This window comes from Anopheles cruzii, chromosome 2 (genome assembly GCF_943734635.1).
Source record: "Anopheles cruzii chromosome 2, idAnoCruzAS_RS32_06, whole genome shotgun sequence".
NCBI classification, from domain to species: Eukaryota; Metazoa; Arthropoda; class Insecta; order Diptera; family Culicidae; genus Anopheles; species Anopheles cruzii.
Genome location: NC_069144.1, coordinates 50,183,365 through 50,207,371, shown reverse-complemented (window position 1 = coordinate 50,207,371; position 24,007 = coordinate 50,183,365). Strand labels below are relative to the sequence as shown.

Sequence of the window (24,007 nt, the reverse complement as noted above, 5' to 3'; positions counted from 1 at the left end):
GCTGGGACTTGAGATTCCGTATTCTTTTTTTTTAATGTTTAATTTAGTTTTTAAAGCCATATTCTTCTTGGTCATTGAGTTAAACAATATCATCTTTTTAATGGCGTGCAACGAACACGAATAACAACGTTCGTGTTCAGTTTGGCCCCGAAAAACAACTAAGAAAACAACAAAAGCAGTGGTTGCAGAGTACAGGGTAACTTGGACCTGTTTTTTTTTTTACGGAAATCGTTTGTCAATTATTACCGGTCAACTATTACATGCGGTTTCTCCGTTACTGGTTAATTTTCTGTGCAAGACGAAAACTGAACATCTTACTGGGCCAGAAACAAGGCGTCTAATTGTGTTACATAAAGTATGGATAATCCAGTAGAGGGTAAGCGTATACTAGAAGCTAAGAAGGAGAATTAATCCAAATACATCCAAATATTATGTTCATTTGTTTTAGATGACGAATTTGTGGTAGAGTCTTCACAGGCTCCTACACTGCGCTCTAATGGAAGAAAAGACAGGAAAAGTTACGCAGCATATTTTGCGATGCCAAGGATAAAAATGCCACGGCAAAAAAAACCAAGGCCGAGGAAAGAGCGACCGAAACCATCTTTGGAGAAGAACTCGCAGAACTTAAATGATTTGAACAAAGAAAATTTGGCAGATACAAACCTATCTCGAAACGTATCGGAAGAGCTCATACTGATGAGTGGCACACCGTTCCCCGCAGCGCCTGCTTTATTTGAGGCACATCCAAACGAACGTATCGATAGGCGTCCTTCGTTGGACCTGTTTCAACATCGGGAGCAGCAGGTTGCAGGATACATCTTCCATCAGACAGAAAGCGTCCAGCAGGAGGAGCAAAATTTGGATCGTTTTTTGGACGGGTTTAAAGCGAGTTACGATGTAGTGAGTAAACGTGTGGCCAGCACACCTTACCCTTCCACGGCTGATAGAACCACCAACCCGTACGATGCAACAACATCAGCAGCTTTGGTTGACCGTTCGAGTTGCATGGAGTCTTCAGAGATCGTGAGCGATGCGCAGAAGCTTCTACTTCGAAGGCCTGTTACATGCACGATAGTAACAAGCAATGCTTGCCCTCCTGATAACAAGATAAGGATCTCTAGTATAGTTAGCACACTATCCAACTCCTCTGGAGAGATTCTTGATAGTGGGATGATGGAATCTTCAAACGGAAGTAAGACCAGCATACCAGTTTCTCAGGCCAATCTTCTTTTCAACGGTCATTCTATGACGTTCTCCAACGCCGTTTCTTTACCACGCACAGCAGCGTCAGTCAACGCCGTTTCTTTACCACGCACAGCAGCGATCCTGCCTGCCGCTACGATCACCCGGCAATCACGTGCCGAATACCATGCAATTGCTCTGCATGTTCAGACTGAACCATTGAATTTGTCGAATGTAAAACCTTTTGAAGCCGGAAGTTCCCGAACACACCCGAACCGTTTGTCTACTACAAAATGCGCGACCGACCCCGTACTTCACACATCGGTAGGTACAATCGGACATGATAATAATGCGGCTTGGCAGCAAAAATCCTACAAACCAACCGTGAAACATGTCGCTGCGCAAGCTTGCAGACGTCCTCGGTGCAGAAATGTTGGCATACAGAATCAGCTCGAAAACTATTTCGAAATGACGTCCTCCAACATACATTCGCTGGCGCTGGAACTCGGCGTAAACCCTGAAAACTTGCTCAGAAAGATGCTGAAGGTCGCCTACAGCCGGATGCCTGCGCACGAGCTACGCGCGTGGCAGGAACGTACTATGTTCAACGCACTGACTCGCGATGATCCCAACTTTCCGAATGAAGCAAATTTTACGTTTGAAAATCCACACAGTTTGTGGCCAAGAAGCGACGATGATTAAACTCATACGGCCGAGTGTGGCCGCGGCCAATCAAAACAACATTTTATTGCCTTTCTTCGGTTGATTTCGGTTTTCTCCACGTATAGAGAATTCCGCAAATTACATTCTGCCAAAATTGAATTACTTTTGGTTTGCGTTCACCGTTCACCTAAGCCAAACAGTTCTCTGTCTTAGCTCATCTCTGCCAATAAACACTTTTGTCATCCACGACAAAGAGAACGATTTTCGCTATTGCAATATTGATTACCCTACCATTTCACCGTTCTGCTGCAAGCACCACTCGTTGGACCACCGTACCGCACCGATCAGAGCGGCATTAAATCAACTGAAATTTACTAAACCAACCCAACGTTTCCTACGCGTGCCACCTTCTTTCGCCGTCGACGAGCCGGTGGAACCTAGAGGCCATTCGCCCCGATATTTCTGCGATTAACGTTACAATCACAGTGTCCTTGTAGGTGGCTGAAAAAACATACGGATCAGAAATCCAACGTGCGGTCGGCTAACAGAATGACCACGGTTGGTCTAGGGCAACTTACGTGGATGAACACCATCTTTGGAATCCATCGTTGCACCAGGGCGGCTAGTTCGGCTTTACGCTGCGCGTCTGCACCGCTATCCGGTATCACATCGTCGTCGGCTAGAGCCGCCTCTGGCAGTGGCTGTGCCCCGGCAGCCGGGGCCGGGTTTCCACCAGCATCGGGCGCAACCAATGTGCTTGGGGACTGGAAGGTTTGATACTCTAACTGTAGCTCCGGCAGCAGCTGCCAGCCAGCCTTTAACGGGCATAGATTGAACAGCAGATCGTACGAAGAGTAGGAAAATATCGTTACGTTAAACTGTGACGAAAGCAAAACGGAAGAGTTACGAAACAGATTCTATTTTAAAGGTTCAACAATATTATTAATGCTGGCAACAGCAGGAATATTAGTTCCACATAACATGCGAAGCCTGCCGAACTTACCTGTCGATGACCGGCAAACATAAAGCTATCCGAACTATTCAATATTGCTTGCAGATGCACTATCCTGCGCGTAGGATTTCGCAAGGTGATGCGAAAAGTCATCGGCGTTCGAACGTACATTCGTTGGTCCAGGTAGCAGTACAGGTTGAGGGGAGGATCAACGACCTCTGCAAGCAGTAACCATTTTCCAGTGAGTACATCGTGATCATTAATCCGGCTCTCGAACGGACACGAAATGTACTCACCAATACCATTGATAATAAATTTCGATTCGTTTACCACTACCGGAGTCCGTGTTCGACACCATCGAACGCAGTACAGCCCAAAAACTGGCCACTGGTCACCAGCGTGTTCCGTACGTCCGTAGTTTGCATTAATGAATCCATTCCTGTCGTTGTTCGTCAACTTAACACTGTCCAACCCGTGATTGTAGACGTTTTTGGTAACACTTTTACCACCGTCATCAGGCGCGTGTCCTGCGCCTTTCGAACCCGAGGGTCCTGTAATCGACTCGTTGAGGGGCAATGGCCTCACTTTGAATTCCTCCACGCTTCCGGTTGATGTGGTCATCGTGGAGGTTACCGATATACCCTTGCCTAAAACCGTCGGTGTCGGTTGATCGCCATCCGCCGCCGATGGTGGTCCGTCGGCACAAGCAGAAGCATCCAAGGCAGCATGGGGGGAAGCATGAGTTAGAGAAAGGTTCATTTGACTCGTAAGCTGGGCACTGGTGCTACCGATTATCGTGGCGTTGGTCGGCAGTTTTGAAAGCAAATTCTTCTGATACTGCTCGTCACTCCGCTGTCCGCTACTGTGTGGCGTTCCGATCATAGGCCCACCGTGATCGGGCGTTTGCGAACGGTTAAAGACTAGCCGGGTATCGTTGGTTAGGTAATTCTCTTGAGACACCCAATCGCGCGAACAATTGATGGCGCTCAGCAGCTTCAGTTCTTCGAATCGGCTCGCCGGGTGCAGCGCTGTTCCTAGCACCATCGCACTGCATTTATATGGTTTTTCCATTATGTTATGATCCTGAAAAGAAGAGTGGCAATTAAAACCGTACCCATGAAGCTCACTCTAATAATAAGCGCACTCACACTGACGAACTGCGTTTCGAGTATGTTGATCGGATCAGGTGATTTCACTTCCATGTTGAGCCGGAGCAGAAAATCCTCGTTGCGATACGCCTGCCCGAGCGCTTCCCGGCTGAGCGTGTAGAACCGACCGGTAAGCTTGATCTCTTCCACGCACGGTATCACCACTGTATCCTCCTTGATCTTGCGCACCTGCTCGTCGGCCAAATACTCGATTTTCACATTGTGGTTGTTGACGTACCGTTGCAGACTCTTCTCGCTGGCCAGTAGCTTCGCTAGATCCTCTTTCTCGCTGTTCGGTGTCGAGGGAGAATCGATTGCTGCTACGTTGCCACCAGCGATCCCGTTTGGAACTGAGGGACCGACACCGGGAGTCACCGTTTTGCTTTGGTGCAAGTTTTCCATCTGATAGTACATTTTCTGTCGCAACTCGATGTTGCCCGCTACCAGACTAGTTAGGTAGTAGGAAACAGTCGTGGACGATTGCATCTGCAGCTCGCCGATGTCGATCTGAACGTGGGAATGGATCTTTTGCATCGGCTGACTGAGGTCCGTTGTGACAAACACTGGAACGAAGCGTAGTTTTGTGTTACCCTTTTGCACTTTACAGAGCAGCCTGCTTCCGGTTTTGCTTACCGCTGTTTCGTAGCAACTGCGGCACGCTGATGCCAACACCGACGTTTTGCAGACAAAGATCGGAGTGGTTGGCGATACTGGTGGTCACCTGATAGAATTCGTTCGTCAGCATCGGTTGGTTGGTTGGAAGGGTCTGGGAGCTTAGGTGGAAGCTGAAAGAGGATCGAAAATGGTTATCGAATCTATGGGATTCAATCGCTTCCGATCAATTCTGTGCATAGTCACGTACGTCGGAATGATGTAACACGAGCTGATGACCGCGATCCGCTCCATACAGTCGCCGTGCGGGTTGTACGATTTAAAGTGTTTGTTGTTGTTCAGCTTCTCGCGCAACGACATCACGGCGAACGTTCGGTCGGAGCCCATTTGTAATTCGAGGCGAAACAGATGCACGTCGATGCTCTCGCTAAACAGATACCGTTCGCCAACGAACACCACCCTGTAGCACTTGTCCGGTTCCAGAATGAACTCTTCGAAGGCTTTTAGACGGTGCTCGTCGCTGTTGTCGCTTTCTTCACTTCCATCGTACTCGGCGTACTGTAGCGCTGTGATGCGCACGCTGCTTGATTTGAGGTCCGTCAGGAGCAGGGAAATATTGCGCACCTTCAACGGAACTTCCACCATCGAGCGAACGTAGAGCCGAAGCTGCAATTTTTCATCGTTTTTTATTTGTCGCTTTTCGAACGTCACACGACACTCAAGTAGATCGTTTAGCCGATCGAGATCGAGTTTAATGGGGCTGCTAAACGACGCGAGTGCCGTTTGCCAGCTGGCTGTTAGTTCCGGGGCATTCTGGCTGCTCGACACCGGCGAAACGTTCTGGGGAACGTAAAAAAGTAAATATCAATTATGAGTTACTTCAACCTCAACGGTTAGTTACTTACGTGAAACACTTTCCAGAGGTTTTCGAGGATTAAAATACGCTCTTGCTTCTCCATGGCGATCCGCGGGGACAGTGCCTCGACGCTGCAGCCAATAAAGTCGGGTACCGAGGCCGAGAGGTACGCCGAGTGCAGGGTCTTCAATAGCACCTGCGTGAAGATAGTATACCACTTGTCGACACGATAGTCGGTCAGCATGAGTGAGTAGAGTGTGAGGGCTTTTGCGTGATCGCCACTCTTCAAATACTCCTCGGCCATATCGATCGCCAGCTTCTTGCGAAAGCGAAGACACTTGTAAACCTTAAACTGTGCCATTGCTTTGCCCAGCAGCGCAATTTTCTCCGTAGAGTGGTTGACGGACCTTTCGTTCTCCTGCACCAAGCCGATGATCTGCTGTTCCGATACCGGCTCGCCCGTTTTGGTGCCACGGATGCCGAAAAAGTCACTGTACAAGGCCGAGTTGCTAACCGGTGGCCCAAGTTCCGCCGAAAGCACCGCATTGGCGAGGGCCATACATTGCAGGAACGAGTCCTTGCGCATCCCTACGTATTCGGCCGCCTTGTGGAAGTAGATTCCCGGGTGTTGCGTTTGCAGCGGGGCCAGCCCGTTCTTGACCGCATCGCAAAACAGCTCCCCAAAGGCACTGTACTGTACGCTCAGCCAGGCGTAGTGTTCGAACAGCAGCTCCTTGAAACCGGTCCGGTTTCGATACTTTTGGACGTGGTTCTTGAAGTGCGAAATGGAATCTTTCGGGGCGTTCAGGCGGAAGAAGAGCCGGCAGATTTTGTAGTTCACGAAGCCGGCAATGGTTTTCAGCTCGAGACAGTTCGTGTCGACGATGCGCACCTCGTCCAGATAGGTGTACGTTTGTCGGTAGTGCCGCAGGGCGTTTGATTGGTCGAGCTTCAGCTCGGAGATGAACGCCAGCTTGAACTGATGGCGGATCTTCAGCAAGAGGTGAGCATCGGTCAGCTGTTCACGGTGCATCCGGATCTGCTTCATCATCTGCGCGTAGTACGATTGAGCCAACTCCAAGAACGCCGACTGGAGGCGGAAGATGTGGCCCATCAGGTGGTCGTTGTGCGGAAGTACGAACAACATTTTCGCGTTGATATCACAGTTGCTGGTCAACTGAGCGGCTCGCTCCGAAGCCAGCAGATCATCGCCCTGCGCCAAGTGTTGGCCCCGCTGCAGCAGTGCGATTGCGATGCGAGTGTTTCTTCCCTGCAGCGAGTTCTTGAGCACCTGAATGGTGGCCGCACACTGAAGCTGCTTTTCCGTCCATTGCGGATCGTTCCACTCGAGGTCCTGAAACAGTACCACCACCGCAGGCAGGACGTGTAGATGTTTCAGCATCCAGTTTCGTTTGAGAATGCCTTTGGGGGAGTACCATTCGTAGGACTGGTGCTTCGGTTTCGACACCGGAAACTCATAGCTCGCGGGCAGCAGCTTGTATTGGATCGATTCACTGTCCGGTTTCTTCGCATTGTTGAACGCATCCCACACGCATTTGTGGATGGCATTCCGGGGCACGTCCAGCCCAGAAAGGCCGACCAACGGGGCGGCCGTCGTCAGCAGTTCCGATGGCAGTACGCTAGCATCGAGTGACATATTCCACGGCACTCTGTAGGCCCACGTCGCTGATGGGTTGGCGAACTGATGAGGTATGAAACTGTTATCGAAACGAAGTCGATCTTCAATTACCTCCGCAGGCTGTGGGGAGAGTGTTGACCGAAATTAGGGCTCGAACGTATCCACACTATTGCCACGCCAACCGACGGCAACGCGGCATAACGGGAACTTCGTCAGGCTCTGTTCCTTTGTGGTTTTTGGTATTTGCAGCACTTCTAGAGGACGCCCCTGATTATTTCACCGAGTTATCAATCGAACGCCCGAAAGGAGATCGAAGAGAATACACTGTGTCAGCGGATGATGACAAAGTTCCTGTCCATACTCAAGCAGTCACCATTGTGGTTTAGCTATCCGGGGTGTCGGTTCTTACACACGTTCGTGGCTATGATTAGTACACAAAGCAATTCTTGCATGGACGACTAACAGTCCGAAGTTTGTGTTTGACTCTGAAACGGATGCTATAAACACAGTTTGTTACCGAACGTCATTCGGTAACATTCCCAACGAAACGTCAAAATCGGCATCATTGGCCAACAAAAGTTTCGTTAAATTTGTTGACAGCCATTTCTGAAGTTAGTAAATTGTTTACCTTTGCTCTGCTAACGAAATAAAGTGGAAGTTAGAAATGGATTCCGACGACGGTGGTCCCAAGAAAGCGGCCAGGGGCCGAGGACGAACGCGCAGCGCACGGGGTCGAGGCCGCGGACGTGGCCGTGGACGTGGGAAAAAGGCTTCACGTGTCATCTCGTCCGATGAGGAAGAGGAAGTGGCGTCCCCAGAACCGGAGAAGGACCCGATCGATGAGTTGCCGGCGGATGGTGCGAAGCATCGTACGGTGGAGTTGGCACCGACCAAAGAGCTGCCGGCACCACCACCACCGGTTGTAGTGCCGGAGCCGGAGCCAGAATTGCTGCCTCCGACGATCAGCGCGCCGCTTATTATCGATATGGAGGCGGATATTTCGCAGCTCGAGGCACCGACATTCACGACCATTACACGGGGCCCACCCGAACCAATGCTGCATCTTAACTGGAATCATAAAGTGAGTCTGATCGGTGAAAAGGTGTTGAATCCAATGATCTACTGCTGTGATCAGTGTGACAAACCGATTCTCATCTATGGCCGAATGATTCCGTGTAAGCACGTTTTCTGCCTGCGCTGCGCGCGCTCCGAAACGTTCAAGGTGTGCCCACGTTGCAAGGAGAAAGTGATTCGTGTAGAACAGACGGCGCTGGGAACGGTGTTTATGTGCACGCACGGTGGCACCCGGTACGGCAATGCAGGCTGCCGGCGGACGTACCTCTCGCAGCGCGACCTCCAGGCGCACATCAACCATCGACATGTGACGAATCCCGCACCACTAGCAATGCCTCATCCGGGCGCTCCGACATCGTTAAATAATGCACCCCAAATGCAGCAGCAGCAGCAACAAAACCCGCTCGAACTGTCGCCAAGAAGCAAAATGCTTGCTGAGAAGTTAGGAGGGGCACCGGCCGCTGGACACGGAATGCCGATGAGGAAAAACTCTAGCGAGCAACTGAACTCGCCGCGCTCGGGAATGATGCGTGGATCGGGAGGCAATGATTTCGAATCCTACACGCATAGCTACAGCGCCGGTTCCACCGGTTACTCTAGTGCTCACTCCGGTTCACAGCATGGCGCACAGCACTTACCGAGCAGCGTTTCGCAACAACAGTCTGCCCATGTCCGTGCCAGCTACTCTCCGTATGGACAGCAGGCGTCGCCGACGACTACCGCATCGACGCCGTCGGCCTCTTCTTCCATATGGAGTCAATCTACCAGCCAATATTACCGATGAATGCTCACTGGCCACGTCCTTCGCTTTATGTTCGAAGTTTGAAAATAAAATGTGTAAACATATCGATGTTTCCGTTTGGTGTACAATTATGAGCTACTGTTTGGCAAAAACATGAGAAACACGAGATTTTACAGCTTACCTTTCGTTGACTTGCTCAAGGTAATGACGAGTAATTCAAATAAGAAACAATGCAAACTTTCAGATTGGGTTTGAATTTTATTACAGCAAGTCAATTTTCAGTTCTCCTTCTGGGTACCGTAACAGTTGATTACATTCGGATCTTTTCCACACCGTTATCTTGACTCCAAAATTGCTTATATTCTACGCCCATAGTTTTAACAAAAAATAAACGGAAACAATCGTTAAACTCATTAGCTATGTAATATGCACAAAGCTTGTACGTTGGCTTCAATATTTTGTCGTTGCAGTCACCACGACGAGCTGCATAAAAACGGCGCCGATGGCTTGTACCCTTCCTTTGTTAGTAAATACGAGTTTTATTTGCCTTTTCCCATGGCGCACTTTTGAAACAAAACTTAGAAAGTAGTTAAAATACTATTGGGTAAGAGTAGAAGTGATGTGACTGGAGAGAAATGAAACCGGAAATGTTTAGTCCCACAACGAATAGGTAAATTGAACTTGGCTGAATGACGCCCGGCACATCGATTTTGCAGACATAAATGTTTCTGTAAATTGCTGCTAGATTTTACCATCATATTCACAACACGATTTTGTCTTCAATTTAACTAGTTGTTCCTATTGGTTTCGTTTCATTATTGTTCACTTGCGCGCACGATGCGTAAGTTTTTCGACGGGGTTGCCCATTTTCCCACTTTCTAACGGATGAGTTGTGTTGTCTGGTGAAATGAAACGTTACACAAGATGGTTGCGCATAAAGTGATAATTTAGGCATAACGAGAGTTGTGCTTAGACCCCAAATCGAAGACAGTTGCGTTTGGTTTTCATTCAGCGTACTGTTACTTACAATATGTTGCTGCTTAATTCGGATAAAAACCTGCCTCCCAACAACGGTGAGACTTATATCGTTAACTAAGCGTCTTCGCGATTCGCTAAGTGTAAGTACACACTAATAAAATCAATGACTGTGGCATTAATTTGACTATCAACGTGACAAGAGTTCGGTAGTGTATCGACTCGGAATTTGACTTTTGTTGACACGGTTAGACTTTTAGTTTAGTAAGCATTAATTGAATCTCGTGTTAGCGCGCTCAGCCCCAGCCCTGTTTTATTGCTAACATTTTACGCCTTCTAACACATCCGTTGTACTGTTCTTACGCGCTAAAATGGTTTAATTTATCTCCTTAACTGTTTGTATGCCTTTTTCACCTCTCTACCCTCTTCTTATGGTACAAGTGTGCACAAAATAGGACATAAAAAATCAATTCGAAAAAATAGACCACGATTTCCGTTAAAATTACTTATTATCATTAGTTCTTAAATCAGTTTCAATGTCATCGATGGCTGATCCGTCGATCGTTTCTTAAAATATATGCCCTTTTCCCGTGTGCTGTGTCCCACGTTAGCTATCCGCTGGCACTTCGCTAATTACTCGACGCATCCTCTGGAACATGTGGTACTGTTCCCAATCCTTCGGGGTTCATAAGTTCATTTCTAGTAGTTCAATCGGCGCTTTCAACTTACGCGACTTTCGAGCGATCGGACGATAAACGGGAAGTTTGTGATGTGTTTGTTTCAATATGACGATGACGATGATGACGGTGGACATCCTTCGCTATTACGGTAACGACGGCTTTTGTGTGATGAGTATTTGGAAAATTTAAATCTATGCGAATTTCTCTTATCTTTACACCGTGACGATACTATGCAGATATCGCCTGTACTCTTCTTCATTGGCAAACTCATGTTGGCTGAAACGGGAACAGATAGAAAGCGATCTTTATAATCAATATCATCCATCGGTACCGGTACAGTCTCTCTATCAATTATTTGAACATTTTTCATTATTAATTTAAAGTTCCGAATGCCCTCCGACATACAATGCGACCTTACGGTGCTCTGTCACCCATATCTTACCTTCTAGTGTCCCTTCGTTTCCGCCTCCGGTCCTGTGGTACCGCCTCAACGCAGAGCACTATGAACCGATTATCACAGGAAAACCGTTCCTGGTCTAGTAATTTATTGCCAAGTAAACTACTGGCCAGACCAACCTTGTCCGGCGATGGCGAGTGCCAAGCATCGCAGTAAGTGTCTATGGCACGCTCACCGAGCGCACTGGAACCGTGCCACACCAGCTTCTGGGGCCTGTGGATGAATAGTAGGAAAATTGGGGTTAATATCTCGTGCCACCCTTACGCCAAAGTTTTGGGCAATTTTAGAATACTTTGGCCAAATTGAGGAATCTGTGCATAATGGCCGTCGATGATGGCGTAGCTTAACGACACGGCGATTAATATAATATTATTAAATTTGGATAACATTTTCTACACGCATTACTTTATGAAATAATGAAATACACAAAAGTTTCATTACATATCATCAATGTGTGAAAGATTTAATAGTGGGATTTTGAACTGATAACTGTAGAAGAATTACCGATAAAGAGCAATTTTATTCAATCAAAAACGACGCAACTTTTATCATGCTGGGTCTTTTAAAGAGCCGGCGCATATTTATACACCGCTCGGCCTCCTGAAGGAATGGGTCCAAAAAACCTAGGGGTAACATCACATAGGGTACACCAGCCCTGTCCAGGGAGCATAATGGCAGCTCATTTTCCTTCCACATGCTTCACTGCTTAATGTAGCTTGCAGCGTTTGTAGAGGCAACAAATTGCAAAACATTAGCAGAAAACCTTGGCAGAATAGGGTGGGGGTGCCAATAAACCGGCTGCCGTGTCGGGGATTTTGGGTTGCTACCTTGACCATGGTGGACAGGCGGATGGCATTAACAAATTCAGCCGAACGTCATCCGATCCTCATAAACACTTTACCGCTTCCGTTCAGGACGCGATGTTCCGCTTGGTTTATGAGCACCAAAAGGCAAATCGGGAAATTAGCTTTGAAAGTAATAGCTTTAGGGTTACAGTCTGCAAAAGGTGAATGTGGCTTCCACTGACGGTGCCGTCAGAAAATTAAGCCTTCAGAAACATTGGCACTCACAGAAACATTGACCTTTCGCAATCCTGTGGGTGGCAATCGCAATCCTTAAAACCAGTCCTATTCAATCTTCTTATGGTAGAGTTCTCGAGCAACCAGGGAACCAGGTGTCAGGTAAAATGAAAAAAATTGTATTTAAACATCTGGCCGATGAATGAAATTGGAAAACAGTGCACATTGTGTGCTAAAATTCTGTTGCGAGTGTTGATCGATGAAGCGGCCACGGACTATTAATTGGTGGTGCTGCATCCTGCAACGAGGACATAGAATTTTCGTAAATTGTAGGCAGTTGGTAGGCTTGGCCAAGCACGGTGTGCATTTATTTCTGTTTTTTCGGAAAATGAAGTTAAAATATCAGCATTATCCTCTTAGTCAAATGCTCTAGGTTCTTGGCTCTTCTTTGGTGGGTATCATTCGTGGTTGACAATGGGTCATAGGTGAGCCCTATCGTGACGCCAGTAGGAGCAAAATTTTGGGGCGGTGACACCGACTTACACACAAAGCAAAGGAAATAGAAAAATACTCCATTCAAAATTGTTATTTCCGGGCCATAGAGTGACATTTTTGCGAAAGCCGCGTCGGGTGGCCAGGCCCGACTCGGTGATTGACGGCGATTATTGAATAGAAAAATAAAACTGCCACAAGCCACAGGCTCTGCCTGGAGATGTTGATTGGGCCCCGGATTTACGTGTCACTTCATTCGATTGGCAAATTTGATTTGACACATATTTTATTGTAACATCTTCTCCGACTGTACCAGGGTGGTTCAGGCAGGAATATGAATGTGGCAAGCGAAAGAGCATCAGCCTCTACGGTCCGGGCACCGGATACCCGGAGAACGTGTGTGATTGATACAATCTGCTCAAAATCGGATGAATGCATGACCCGGACGACCCCAGCAAGTGATCTCGTGGACGTTTAATTGGATTTTGCTCCCTTTCGAGCCGGCATTGGTTGGACAGTATGCTGCGGAGCAAATGGAAAAGCAGCATTTAATCCCTGACGATGTTGCCGTTCGGTTTAGTTTCTGTAGGGTTCTTACGTTTTGTTACTATTCTTATTCGAAGAAACATGTCCCCAGCAAGCTCTGCGGTCATGTCTCCTCCCGGGCCTCAACCGTCACTTTCGGTCGAATAAATTATGTCCATCGCTGTGATAAATTGCGAATTATCATGAGAGTCATTTGTGGCTGCAAACGATAATGGTCGATGAATTCGAAGCCACAGAGCACCTCCGGAACTGTACGTCCGTGTCGGGCGAGTGGAAGACATTTCTTTTCCGATGCCTGTCGGCAAAGGACCCAAGGGTATCATTGATTTAGAAATCGGAACGAGCCTGAACATCTAGTGTAAAGCTTCTGCGTCCAAGGCCAACACCTTTCAGGGAAAAGCAAGGTTCGGGGTACGGCCAGGTGATGATGGGACTATGCAAGGAGCACCAGTCAGGACGGGCAAATCATCAAAGAGCACCCAATCAAGAATTAGAAATTGATTGAATTGTGGCAAACGATGCAATTTGGAAAAAGGAAAATGTCTGTGCTATCACGGAGGAATAAATCTGAACCAGGTTGATACATCATTTGGGAATCTCAAAGGATTGCTTCGAGAATTTATTTTGCTTGAGACACCGAAGAAGTGAATCGACAATTTCTTTGGAATGACGAACTCCCAAAGGGGAAACTGAAATTTTTATTGTAAAACTCGTTTCTATAGCGTATTGATGTGGGTCCATTTTATATTAAAATTAAATAATACATCTTAAGTTGCAAAGGTACAACGTATCATGATGGTGTCAGTAGAATAGCAAACAGTTCCTGCTGACAAATGTTTTCTTAAATTGAACATAAACACATCCTTGTTTTTATAATACTGATGACCGAATCCTCACAAGTGGGCCATCGGATGTGGCAGCTAATGGGAGGATCAAATCTCAAGCAGAAGCAATAAGTCCAAAGGCTAACGAAGGTCGGGGTCTCGTGTGGTGAACCTAGCGGTGGAGAGCATTAATTTCCATTCCCTCGAGGATATCCGTCACCGGTGCTCGGACTTAAGCCGATGACAAAGCTGACATGCTTGTGTGGTTTGCTTCCGACGTCCATCTTCAAACGTGCGTCCTATTAGAAGTTTTGGGTAGCATTGCTACTACAACCAAACCACATTAGGTGTTGGGGGACCGTTGTAGCTATAATCTCTGAAAAATGAGTCCCCGAAGGAGATTTGTCATGCCGTGGTAGAGACTTTTCCTTCCCGTCAGTTCCGGGCCGATCGACCGACAGTTCGTCAATAATTTGTGCCTTTTTTAGAGCAGCGAGTGAGTGACATAAAACCATCTATACGGGCGTAAGCAGGGTGTAGGAATTGGGGTTGTTGCTACACACTTACCACGCCATGTCAGTGAGGACGTTCTTCCCGCTGAAGCTATAAATCCGTGGGGCCTGCGAGAAGAAGCCTCCTTGGCCGTTGAAGATTCCATTCCACGTGTTGAACAGCACGTCACCGCGGGTGTTCACCACAGACAGCTCACGATCTGCTATTCGTACGATCGAGTCCAGGTTTTGGATTCTGTAAGTAGATGAGTGAAAAAAATGGCATGTTAGTCACGCGTGGCGCTGCTTCAATCGCCAGCCGTGGTCAATAATTTCTGAGAGCACCGCATACGGAAGACGGGATCCAACCAGTGTCAGACGAACTCGTGCTCAAACTTTTCGGGAACGTCAACTGGGACTTTTCGAGCATGTGAGTGATGTAATAAACAGAATCCCGCGAGGGAGTGGAAACGTTTGTCACTAAACTTCCTCCTTAGTTCGATCCTGAGGTACATACTTTAAATTGTTCAGAATAGCAAATTACCAACAAGACTCAGCTCAGCTTTGTACGTCGCAATTTTTATAACCCCGCCTTTCTTGATGAGGTAACAGAGAGCAGCTTTCGTGGGACATAAAATGTAGCGTCCCGAGGTGTTGATGCGCACCTCTAGTCGTGTCACGGCATGTTTCATACCGGGAACGTACCGGGAGCTGTGTCTCATTTGTGGATTAGGCTCGGTTGACAAAAGATTAGGGGTTAGGTTTCGTGTCCATTAACTAGACTTTCCACAGAGTTTCGTAAACTTCTTCTAACAGAGCGTGAGCAGAAGCAGCGTAGCGTGCTCCGGACTTGAGTTTGTAGAGCGGATTAGGTACGTAACCGAGCAATAAAATTATCCCACCGCACGCTGTGAGGTGAAAATTGAGTAATAAAATTCTCCATCGCCAACGTGCCATTAGCTGTTCCGAACTTCGTGACGTTTACAATCTACGCCATCTTGCCATCTTTTCGGTTCGCTGTAGTACATCACCCGGTCGGGTTCGGGTTCAACTTATTTTACACCGAATGCGAACCCAACCGGTAGCATCTCATCCACTTCGCCGATACCAATTGCCATGAATAATGAAACGTTTCAAATGCATAGTTGAAATATTAAAACCGCCTCGCAGTCCGACGCGGCATGACGGCATCTCGGACCAATTCTAGCGTTCGTTGCTGTTCGGAACACAGTGTCGGGCTGTCGGGTCGACCAAGAAGCAGCACTTCTCGCCATGGCACAGGCTGGAGTGGCGCACCGAGCTGGGCGCCATGTAGACAGCGAAGCATTCTACTCGAAATCTAGACCCAGTTCGGAGGCAGATTCTTTAGGTCAAAGGTAGTAGCAGAAGTGGCCATGTATGCACACCTGGCGGCGCCGGGCAAGTTGCTCTGTGCTGATGCACTACAAAATGCATGCCGTGCAACGGGATGCCATTGCTGAAGTTTAATTTTCTTTCAGCCCTGCCTGAGCGCACTAGGCCGGGTCACAGCGGGTGTCTTGGACTGTCGGATGGTTTCAGGAGAGATTTTTTCCTTCTTAAAACACGTTGAAAAGCGCTGCAGTTAGTGGCCCGGTGCACAGCTACATTCGTTGTCAAGTTGGATGAAAAGTTTCGAGAGTCGAATTCGACTTTTTACAAATTAGAATTACCTATTTCGAATACATTTAAAAGCATTAACGATGGAATGTTTCAGGGAATGAATGAAAAGGATATCAAATGGTTGATTTTCCATGTTTAACCAGGCTGCATCGTGTTATCATTCGCTTTATTATCGGCATATTTATGCATTCGAATAGACCAGCGCTCGAAATCTTTGACCTTCAAATAGGATCTTGCACTTTTGCTATCCTTATACGTCATAATACTTCAAAGATGCTTAAACTATTACTCTTAGGTGAACTGATGAAAGATAACATTGAATGAAGATGAGTTATGTGAATATTAAATGTGAACATTTAATATTGAACATAACGAAAAGAGCTACTTTTCAAGCAAGAAACTTATCAATTCGTGCGATGGCGAACGAAACGCCCCAAGGCATCGGGCCGCGTTGGTCGGTCACGATGGTCGGTTAGACAGATAATTTGCATTTTCATCTTTCCGTCCGCCCAGCATGACGTTCTCGGTGGCGCTGACCGGCTGGCCTTCCGGTACGGGAGTGTCAGTGCGATTCTATTTCGGCGATGGTTTTGGTGTTTTGTTTAATTTTGTCGCAGTCCCGTTCACGTCGTCGACCGACGGTTGCGCCAGCAAACGTGGCCGCCAAACGTGGCCTACCGACCGACCGACTGTGGTCGTCGAAGGACATATCCCCATTCTGGGTCACCGAATCATCGGATCGAAAGGAAGTATCGTTTTGTCGCCAAATCGCAAAGCAATCCCAAAACACCGACACCGACCGTCAGCAAGTAAGTGGTGCGATGTTCGATGTCTAAAATTGCATCCTAATTGGATTGGCGTCCGGAGGTGCACGAGAAGCATGTGAGAAGCACAATCTTTGCGTTGGGGGTGCCTCTGGCTGTGGTCGGAATTCTTAGAGCCTCGAGGTTACATGTTAGCGATGGAGAACGCTCCATGATACCACGAGGCGTTCCTGTGGTTGGTGTTAATTTTATTATGGTCAGCTTTGTGGGGGATAACGGTGACCCTGTGGCCCGGTACGGAGCACCGGCTCAACCGCTGTACGTCGGCTTATCCAAGTTTTCACACGCCATTGGACGCAGTCGGTGATTTGGGCCGAACACGATAAATGAAGCTTTATTTAGCCGATGTTGGGATCCGGGAAAACGGAAGATCGAATCGACATGAAGATGAAGATTTTTTCTGCCGTTGGAAAGCATTTTAATTACTTTGCAGTGCTGCCCCAGTTTCGAGTTCCATGGCTTAATGGAATCTGTTCTGATGTAATGGAAATCGAAGAGTGACACCTGACTGTCTGACCGATCGAAAATCGAAACGGAGCAAACGATCATTCAAGATGATTAAACTTTCAAACAGTTTACCGCATGTTGTGAATAATTAAAGGCTATTTTGTCCTGTAATTGCTTTAGGGGATGGCGACAGCAGAACCGCGTCTCATCGTGTCCATGGATTAGCCTTTGAGCTTTGAGGTTTCGAGTTTTACAATAGACGTGGGACATAACTTTCCGTAGTTAGTAAAATAGAAGAACAATTGAATATTTTTGTAGATTCCGTATTTCAAGATTTAGGGATCAATTTTCTCACTATTGCTCTTAAACAACTTTAAAAGCTTCCAACTGCCGGATGTTTTATTTTGTGTCCGAAACTGAGAACAATTATCAGACCGACATCGTGCTTACTCGCATTGCCCAAATGTCTGTTTAGCGTGTTGGTGACTTTTGACGTTTTGTTTCATGTGGTAAGACACCTAATTTCCCGTTATGTAAGTCAGTAATGCGCCGGTAAATTCAATAAAAGCCTCCGCATTTTCTGCTCCGGCCCAATAAACTACCGCCTCTAAAACATCCATTTGCTGGCCCGCAATGTCGTGGAGTGTCTGGAAAATTTCTTACCCAACTATGCAGGACGACGCAATTTTCAGGCCCGTCATTTGCCGGCGAGCTTGAAACTCTTTGCCAGAGAGAAACTCTAGACACACCGGAGTACGGGTTAGCTACGCTCGAACGGAGGATCGGCCACCGTTGTTTGGCGTCGAAAGGAAAAGTTTGGGCCGTGTTCCACCCCGCCCTGAGGTGGAAAGCTAACGTCAAACCGTCGGGAGTGGCTAGTTAGCGGAAGGATTTGTTCATAAATCCTACAAACCGTCCGCGTCCAAAACGCCAACCGTCCCCGAGGACCCGATGTGTTTCGTTAACCGAGTCGTAGAGGATAATCTTCCCCTCGTCATCGTCGTGGAGGCGTTGTTAGGACGTAATGTTGCTGTACGCGAAGCTTATTCGCCAGACACACGTACACATATGTTTCGACAGTATTTAAATCCGTTTCCACCGATGGCATGCAAAAGCCGGTGCCGGTGCTGCGCGTAACGAAAATCTCTTCCGGATGTGAGTTTCGCTAAATTTAGCGGAGTGCCCGAAATGGACGCAAGAAGTGGCGATGTGGCCCAATTGGTGCTTTGGGATACACTCGACGTCCGCTGGCGCGTCAGCGAGCAACCGTTACGATGAACAATTCGTTGTCGTGACGAAGAAGGTTTGCAACCGACGCGATGCGAGACCGACGTTGGGCTAGGACGAGGAAAATTGGCCAACAAAATGAATGGCATCCCAAAAGTTTGGTTGACAGCAAATCGTGCTTCGGTCGCGCGCTGGCAAACCGTTAACCATTGAGAAAATGAATCTAATTTAAATTTTACAGATTCCAGTAATTTTGCTCACGAAATTAAATTGCGATAATAAGTAGAGTTTGATCTGGCCAGGCCGGGGAACCCTTTGGAGAAACTGCTCCACATCCTGCGGCTTACCGGGCGTAGCAAAAAAAAAATCATTGTAAAATTCGCCGCTTTCGGAGGCAGTCGCGGTGTGATTAATTAGGTGCTGAAACTGCGCAACAAACTCATTCTGGAGATTGTTTGGTCGCTGGTTGGTATTCACAGGGCATTGCCGAAAATAGCCACTAGGGAATGCCACTCAGGGGTTCCGTTCACGCAAAGTTGGAATAATATAGTACCGCTGATGTGGAGTTTCCCGTCCAAGCACGTCGATGTTTAATTAGAAAAATGAGATTCGCCCTGTCGCCCCCCAGGAGGGCAAAACATTTTAACGTGGGATGTTGTAAATTTGAGAATCATTACGCACCGTTGGGGGGCGCATTCGGGGACTCAGCCACCCGTACCCGATGGTGACCGGGGATTCCTTGTTTATTACGACACTGGGTTGTCGTGGAAAATGCGGAAAAGAAAAATACACACGTCGGTAACAATTGTAAAGTTGCACTAGAAGCTAATTCGTCATTCTGGCCGTTGCAAATTCATGAGATTGTATCCTTTGGACATTAAAAAATCCATAAAAAATTGTAATATGTTCGATTCATAATGTTGGTTTGGGTTTAGACGGGCTCAAAGATCAATTTTTCATAATGATCATATCTTGACTGCTTTTCTTTATGGTTCATTGGATAAAAATCGATATAAAAATGGAATTGGTATTACAACAGTTCACTATTGTTTTCCCTAATCCGTTGTAGAAACAAGCGTTGAGTTGGGCATATTTTCTATTTCGCTTTCGCCCAAAATGCGTAGCTTCACTTAATTTGGAAGACAGTTTTAGAAACACTTTTATAGGTAAAGCATCGCCAATCAAGCGGCGTGGCAATATTTTCCAACGGATGGCTCGAGTGTCCGTCAGCATGGCAGCGTGGTTGACGAACGCAAAGCCAAACAATCCGAAGCCACCCACGGATCCCCGAACGCTGCCCGATGGCGAAGCTTTTTATTTGATTTACGTGATTCAATGCTCGGGGAAGAAAAATAAAACTTCCAACAGCAAACCACGTGACCACGGGGGTGGTCCGGCTGATTTCATTATGGTGGCAATCGCCACGAGGTCTCGAGTGGTTTGATGGAGCACCAGCCCAGCCCGCGAACGAACGCAGAGCAAACGGCAGCCTTAGCCGTCACCGAAAGACCAATTTTCTAAACGTTTGACGGTCGAACGTGGCATTGGAAGATGATAAAAATGATTCATACGGGAAAGAAAAATGGAAAGAAACACGCAGAACACACACACAGGCACACACTTACCTCGACGACAGGAAAGCCCTAAATGTCCCCAGGAGACCGGCTCGGCGGGCCTGACGATAGCACGCGAAGTCGGCACCGCGGATGCCCTGCATGTCGCCCGGGTACGGCTCGTTAAGTGCTGCCATCCGCAACTGGCCGAAAGAGAAGAAGAAGAACGTACATAAGTAGGTTGGCGAGGAACACAAACAATTACAGAAAGTGCTGAGAGCGGTCGGAAAGTTAAGTCAAATCGTGAGCTGTACGCTTCGCAACGAGCCGTGGAATTGCATGATAGTGGTATTGCCAAGAGAAAGTCAAAAGGCCGCCACGCAGCAGCTCGCGAGCTCGAACACTCGGTGCCACGTGAACGCTAAAATAAAGAAATTAAAGTGACGAATGAGTACGCAAGGGTGATGAAAAGAATTCGAGAACTGAAACCCCTGAAGGATGGTGCCACACAATCCAAGTGGAGCAAGGTTTTATTTTCGTTTGGTGAAGCAAAGCGAAGAAAGCGCATTCCGTTGGGCTGAACGCAAACCCATCGGCACCCACTTGACCTGAAAAGTGGTGGGCAAGGACATTGTTAAAATGCGACGCGAAGCACCGCAAAAAAAACATGAAGGTCTCGCTGTGATTGGAGGTCTCGGGCGAAAGTAATCAAATTATCATACAATAAAGATTTTAAAGCAGCCCCGCAGAAAACGGCCAGGGGCCGACATGATGAAGGGCGCGATTGGATTGCAGAACAAGACCAAGGCCAAGAAGGTGGACAGAAGAGCAATCAACGAATCTTGCAAACCAATCGATCTTGAATCGTCCGGAAGCCGCGAAGGGCCCAAACGGAGCGCCCACGATCACTTTGCCGAGTGACGCGAGAGAACAAAAAAAATGGGTGGACAAGCCAGGAAGAAATCAAATAGAGTGAATCGGGCCGTGAGTGCAATCGAACGGCGAGCATAAATGAGAACACTTTTTTGATTATTATCCTCTCGTCATTTGGAGCTTGATGGCCGAAGAAGAAAATTGCTGTTTGCGCTGAGGACCAGAAAAATGATTGCTGATTGCCGATTCAAAATTCCAAGGACAATGAAATCGTACTGCCTTGCCGGGGAGTGAATTAAGCTGAATAGCCTTTGTAGCCTGTGAGGGGAATTTTTTTTGAGGCATCACCGTGTTCGAAAGCGCTCAAGTAAGGCAGCTCAACGGTTTGAAAATCGGTTTGCCATGGCACCATTTTTCAACTCACAATTTTCGCATTTCTGGTCCGTTTTATCGGAATTGTTTAAAGTTTTTACTCAAATAAGTTAGCTCATTTTCCAAGTAAGTTATTGAAACATTTGAGGCCGTCACTATGGGCAACGTGGCGGAAAACCTAAACACTATCGTTTGTCGCTGGACTTTACATAGACTGAACGCCATCTGACTGACCAAACGCAACGCAAAAGTGTACGAGGGACACTCGAGTGTAAATGAGATTGGCACTCAGAGGCAACCAAACGCACTCACACACACACAAAAACGTTGATTTAAATCGTAATTGCCAAAATTCAATTACAGTAATCGAATCGCTCATGGCGTGTTTAAAACTACACCGACGCTTTGAGGCGCCCCTTGAGAACGAGAGTTCCGCTTGGTCCGTCCGCTTCGAGGGTTGGCGATTTTTTGTCAGGTTTTTCGTCAAATTAAAAGTTGATGGCTCCCGCTCGATGAACGAATCATAACGGCGTTTCGCAAGCGAGGGTCACAGACAGCTTTCGCTTCGGCCTAGGACGCTCCACACGGACGGAGCAAGAACGTGGAGAACACTTAACGTGCGGAGATTGAGGCTGACGCGAGTAGGGTATTTTGTATTTAATTAAAATTGGATGAAAAGTACATCCACCGTGGTGCGACACACAGCGGCGCTCTGTGCAATGGCTTCACCTTGAACGCTGACGATGCTGGTAAAGTGACGTTTTGGGAGCGTTAATTTTTAGTTCCCTGCCGACACCCTGCATGGCACCGGGGACACAGCGAAACGGGACGTGCAGCATAATTACAGTAATCGATGGATGCATTACCAGAGCCGGCAGGCGCTCGTTAAACACTAACGGAGCCATAATCGCCGCCCATGGCTTTCGGGGGCATAAATCATCTCGATAATCGCACATGATCCAAACATCAACACTGTGGTGCGGTTCGTTCGTTGTTCAAGCTGAATCGTAATGCAATCTCTTGCCCACTGCTGTGCAAACGTGACTTCTTGCGATCGAAAAATGCACTGGTGTAAGATTTCGGTTACAAAATTATGATTATTATCGTTCGTTACGATCGTAATAAATGTTTTGCTTCGTCCACCTCCGTGTGCGGCATTGTTTGGTCGGGCAATTCCATGATCTTTTGGTCATAGCTTCGGACATGCGAATGCGACCATCAACACGATCGTATGTGATAATTTATGAGCATCGCGTAAGAGCGACATTGGCTGATGGTCGATAAGTCGTTCCACAACTCAACATTAGCGCAATTCTCAACACTTTATCCATCGTTGGTTCCGTACACGTCCCGGTTTCTAATTCGGACACCAGCTTTAGGTTTCTTGCCACGTGCAACCGTGACGTGCCAGGCGCCTCCATTCGCACGAACGTTCGCCTCGATTCGGGCTCGGAACCACCAATAACCGGAACGGAATAAATTTAAAAACATGGAGTAATAATGCAACGGAGTGTCCGTAATAAAGTCGAAGGCGAAGAAAATATTTGCTTTCAGAGGCGAATCGCATCGAGCGATTCGGGATGGAAGTAGATTGTGTCCCGCAACACCCGGAACATGCATCATTTGGCCGGTCGGGCAAACTAATCAAACCGAATGCCGGGCGAACAGTAATGCGCGATGTGGAACCGGGAACCGGAATTCGATTGCCGGAGAAGCCGGAGATGTAAAGATAAGTGCCGTAAGACTATCGGGGCGCGCCTTGCGGGTGAGGCAGAATTGACCGTAATAAGATCCCCTCGCGTGTCCAGCCCCGTCCCGCCCCGCGTGCCGTCGCCGGCTTCCGGTGTTCCGGTGAAGATAATATCGGATAAAATGGATGTTTGAATAAATAAAGCTCAAGCAGTGGCGCATCGGAAAGGAAATTCGCAGAAATAATAATAAATAAACGAACGGCAACGGCGGGCTACGGGTGGGTGCACAAGGACTCGCGCCCTCGGCCGGCAGGGGTAAGATTTTCGTAAAGGGAAAGCAGAGACGGCAGAGAAAAAAAGCATTAGAAACCATGACCCCGGGATAAGTCACAGGGGTGGCGCGAGTGGGCCGCCACGAAATAAAACGGCATGGCGAAACGAACAAAGCGTACAGCGTATGTTGAAGTGAGCGAGACAAAAAAGAAAACAAAAGCGAAATAGTAAAATATTGCCAACGAAAGTCGACGAAAGAGGCCCAAGGGGAGGTCAGGCCAAACACGGCTCGCCTCTGGAAGAACGAATCATTTGGCAAAATATTTACCGACTCATACTCCGGTGTGGCGGTGAACTACGTACGGCCGTGTTTTGGTGGTTCAGAGGGTTTTTTTCGGAGCGATGTTTTATATCCATTTTATACATTTATATAGTTAGTCGGGTGGTTATAATGGTGAGCAGCACCGGTGTCGACGACGTTGTAGCGATCGTAGTTTTATTTTTATGGATTGTTAGTGGTCCGAAAGCGCAGCACAGAGAGAGAGAGAGAGAGAGAGAGAGAGAGAAAGAGAGAAGAAAGAGAAAAATGTGAAATCATTCGTAGGCCGGAACACGCGAATATTATGAAGAAAAGGCGCGTTGAAATGTCGCCGGTTTACACGTCGTCATCGTCGTTCTCGCCCTAGCCCTGGAGAACGCCCTTCGCGTCGTCTTCTTCTGTGACTTCTGGCCATCGTTTTATTGCCAGCTTTTA

The 24,007-nt window shown here is 47.5% G+C and overlaps 3 protein-coding genes across 3 annotated transcripts in view; 1 reads left to right on the top strand and 2 right to left on the bottom strand.

Annotated features, from left to right (window-relative positions):
* Positions 1-1,919: 1,919 nt before the first annotated feature.
* On the bottom strand, positions 1,920-7,070 carry LOC128277610 (trafficking protein particle complex subunit 11). Its single transcript, XM_053016091.1, has 8 exons — positions 5,463-7,070; positions 4,808-5,397; positions 4,579-4,730; positions 3,946-4,508; positions 3,094-3,880; positions 2,849-3,015; positions 2,424-2,723; positions 1,920-2,346 (listed from the first exon to the last, which is right to left on the bottom strand). Exons 1-8 carry the CDS (start codon positions 7,068-7,070, stop codon positions 2,326-2,328), a joined length of 4,188 nt encoding a protein of 1,395 aa, XP_052872051.1. The 3' UTR covers positions 1,920-2,325.
* A 646-nt stretch (positions 7,071-7,716) lies between these two features.
* On the top strand, positions 7,717-8,918 carry LOC128278384 (E3 ubiquitin-protein ligase Hakai). The gene has a single exon (XM_053017110.1). It carries the CDS (start codon positions 7,717-7,719, stop codon positions 8,908-8,910), a length of 1,194 nt encoding a protein of 397 aa, XP_052873070.1. The 3' UTR covers positions 8,911-8,918.
* Positions 8,919-9,132: 214 nt separating this feature from the next.
* LOC128278044 (collagen alpha-1(XVIII) chain-like) overlaps positions 9,133-24,007 on the bottom strand; it is a 28,044-nt gene continuing 13,169 nt past the window's right edge. The window contains exons 8-12 of the mRNA XM_053016683.1: positions 23,582-23,608; positions 20,117-20,247; positions 14,429-14,608; positions 10,966-11,193; positions 9,133-10,799 (exon numbers count right to left, since the gene is read on the bottom strand). Of these exons, the coding sequence (XP_052872643.1) occupies positions 10,736-10,799; positions 10,966-11,193; positions 14,429-14,608; positions 20,117-20,247; positions 23,582-23,608 (630 nt within the window). The 3' untranslated portion in view covers positions 9,133-10,735. The remainder of the gene's footprint in view (positions 10,800-10,965; positions 11,194-14,428; positions 14,609-20,116; positions 20,248-23,581; positions 23,609-24,007) is intronic.

Excerpts from the sequence above, each read along its gene's own strand:
- LOC128277610 (XM_053016091.1), bottom strand. The coding sequence starts at position 7,070 with ATGTCACTCGATGCTAGCGTACTGCCATCGGAACTGCTGACGACGGCC. Across the intron at positions 3,881-3,945 it reads TCGAAACGCAGTTCGTCAGT|GATCATAACATAATGGAAAA; the intron begins GTGAGTGCGCTT and ends TCTTCTTTTCAG. Across the intron at positions 3,016-3,093 it reads ATTTATTATCAATGGTATTG|AGGTCGTTGATCCTCCCCTC; the intron begins GTGAGTACATTT and ends TACTGCTTGCAG.
- LOC128278384 (XM_053017110.1), top strand. The coding sequence starts at position 7,717 with ATGGATTCCGACGACGGTGGTCCCAAGAAAGCGGCCAGGGGCCGAGGA.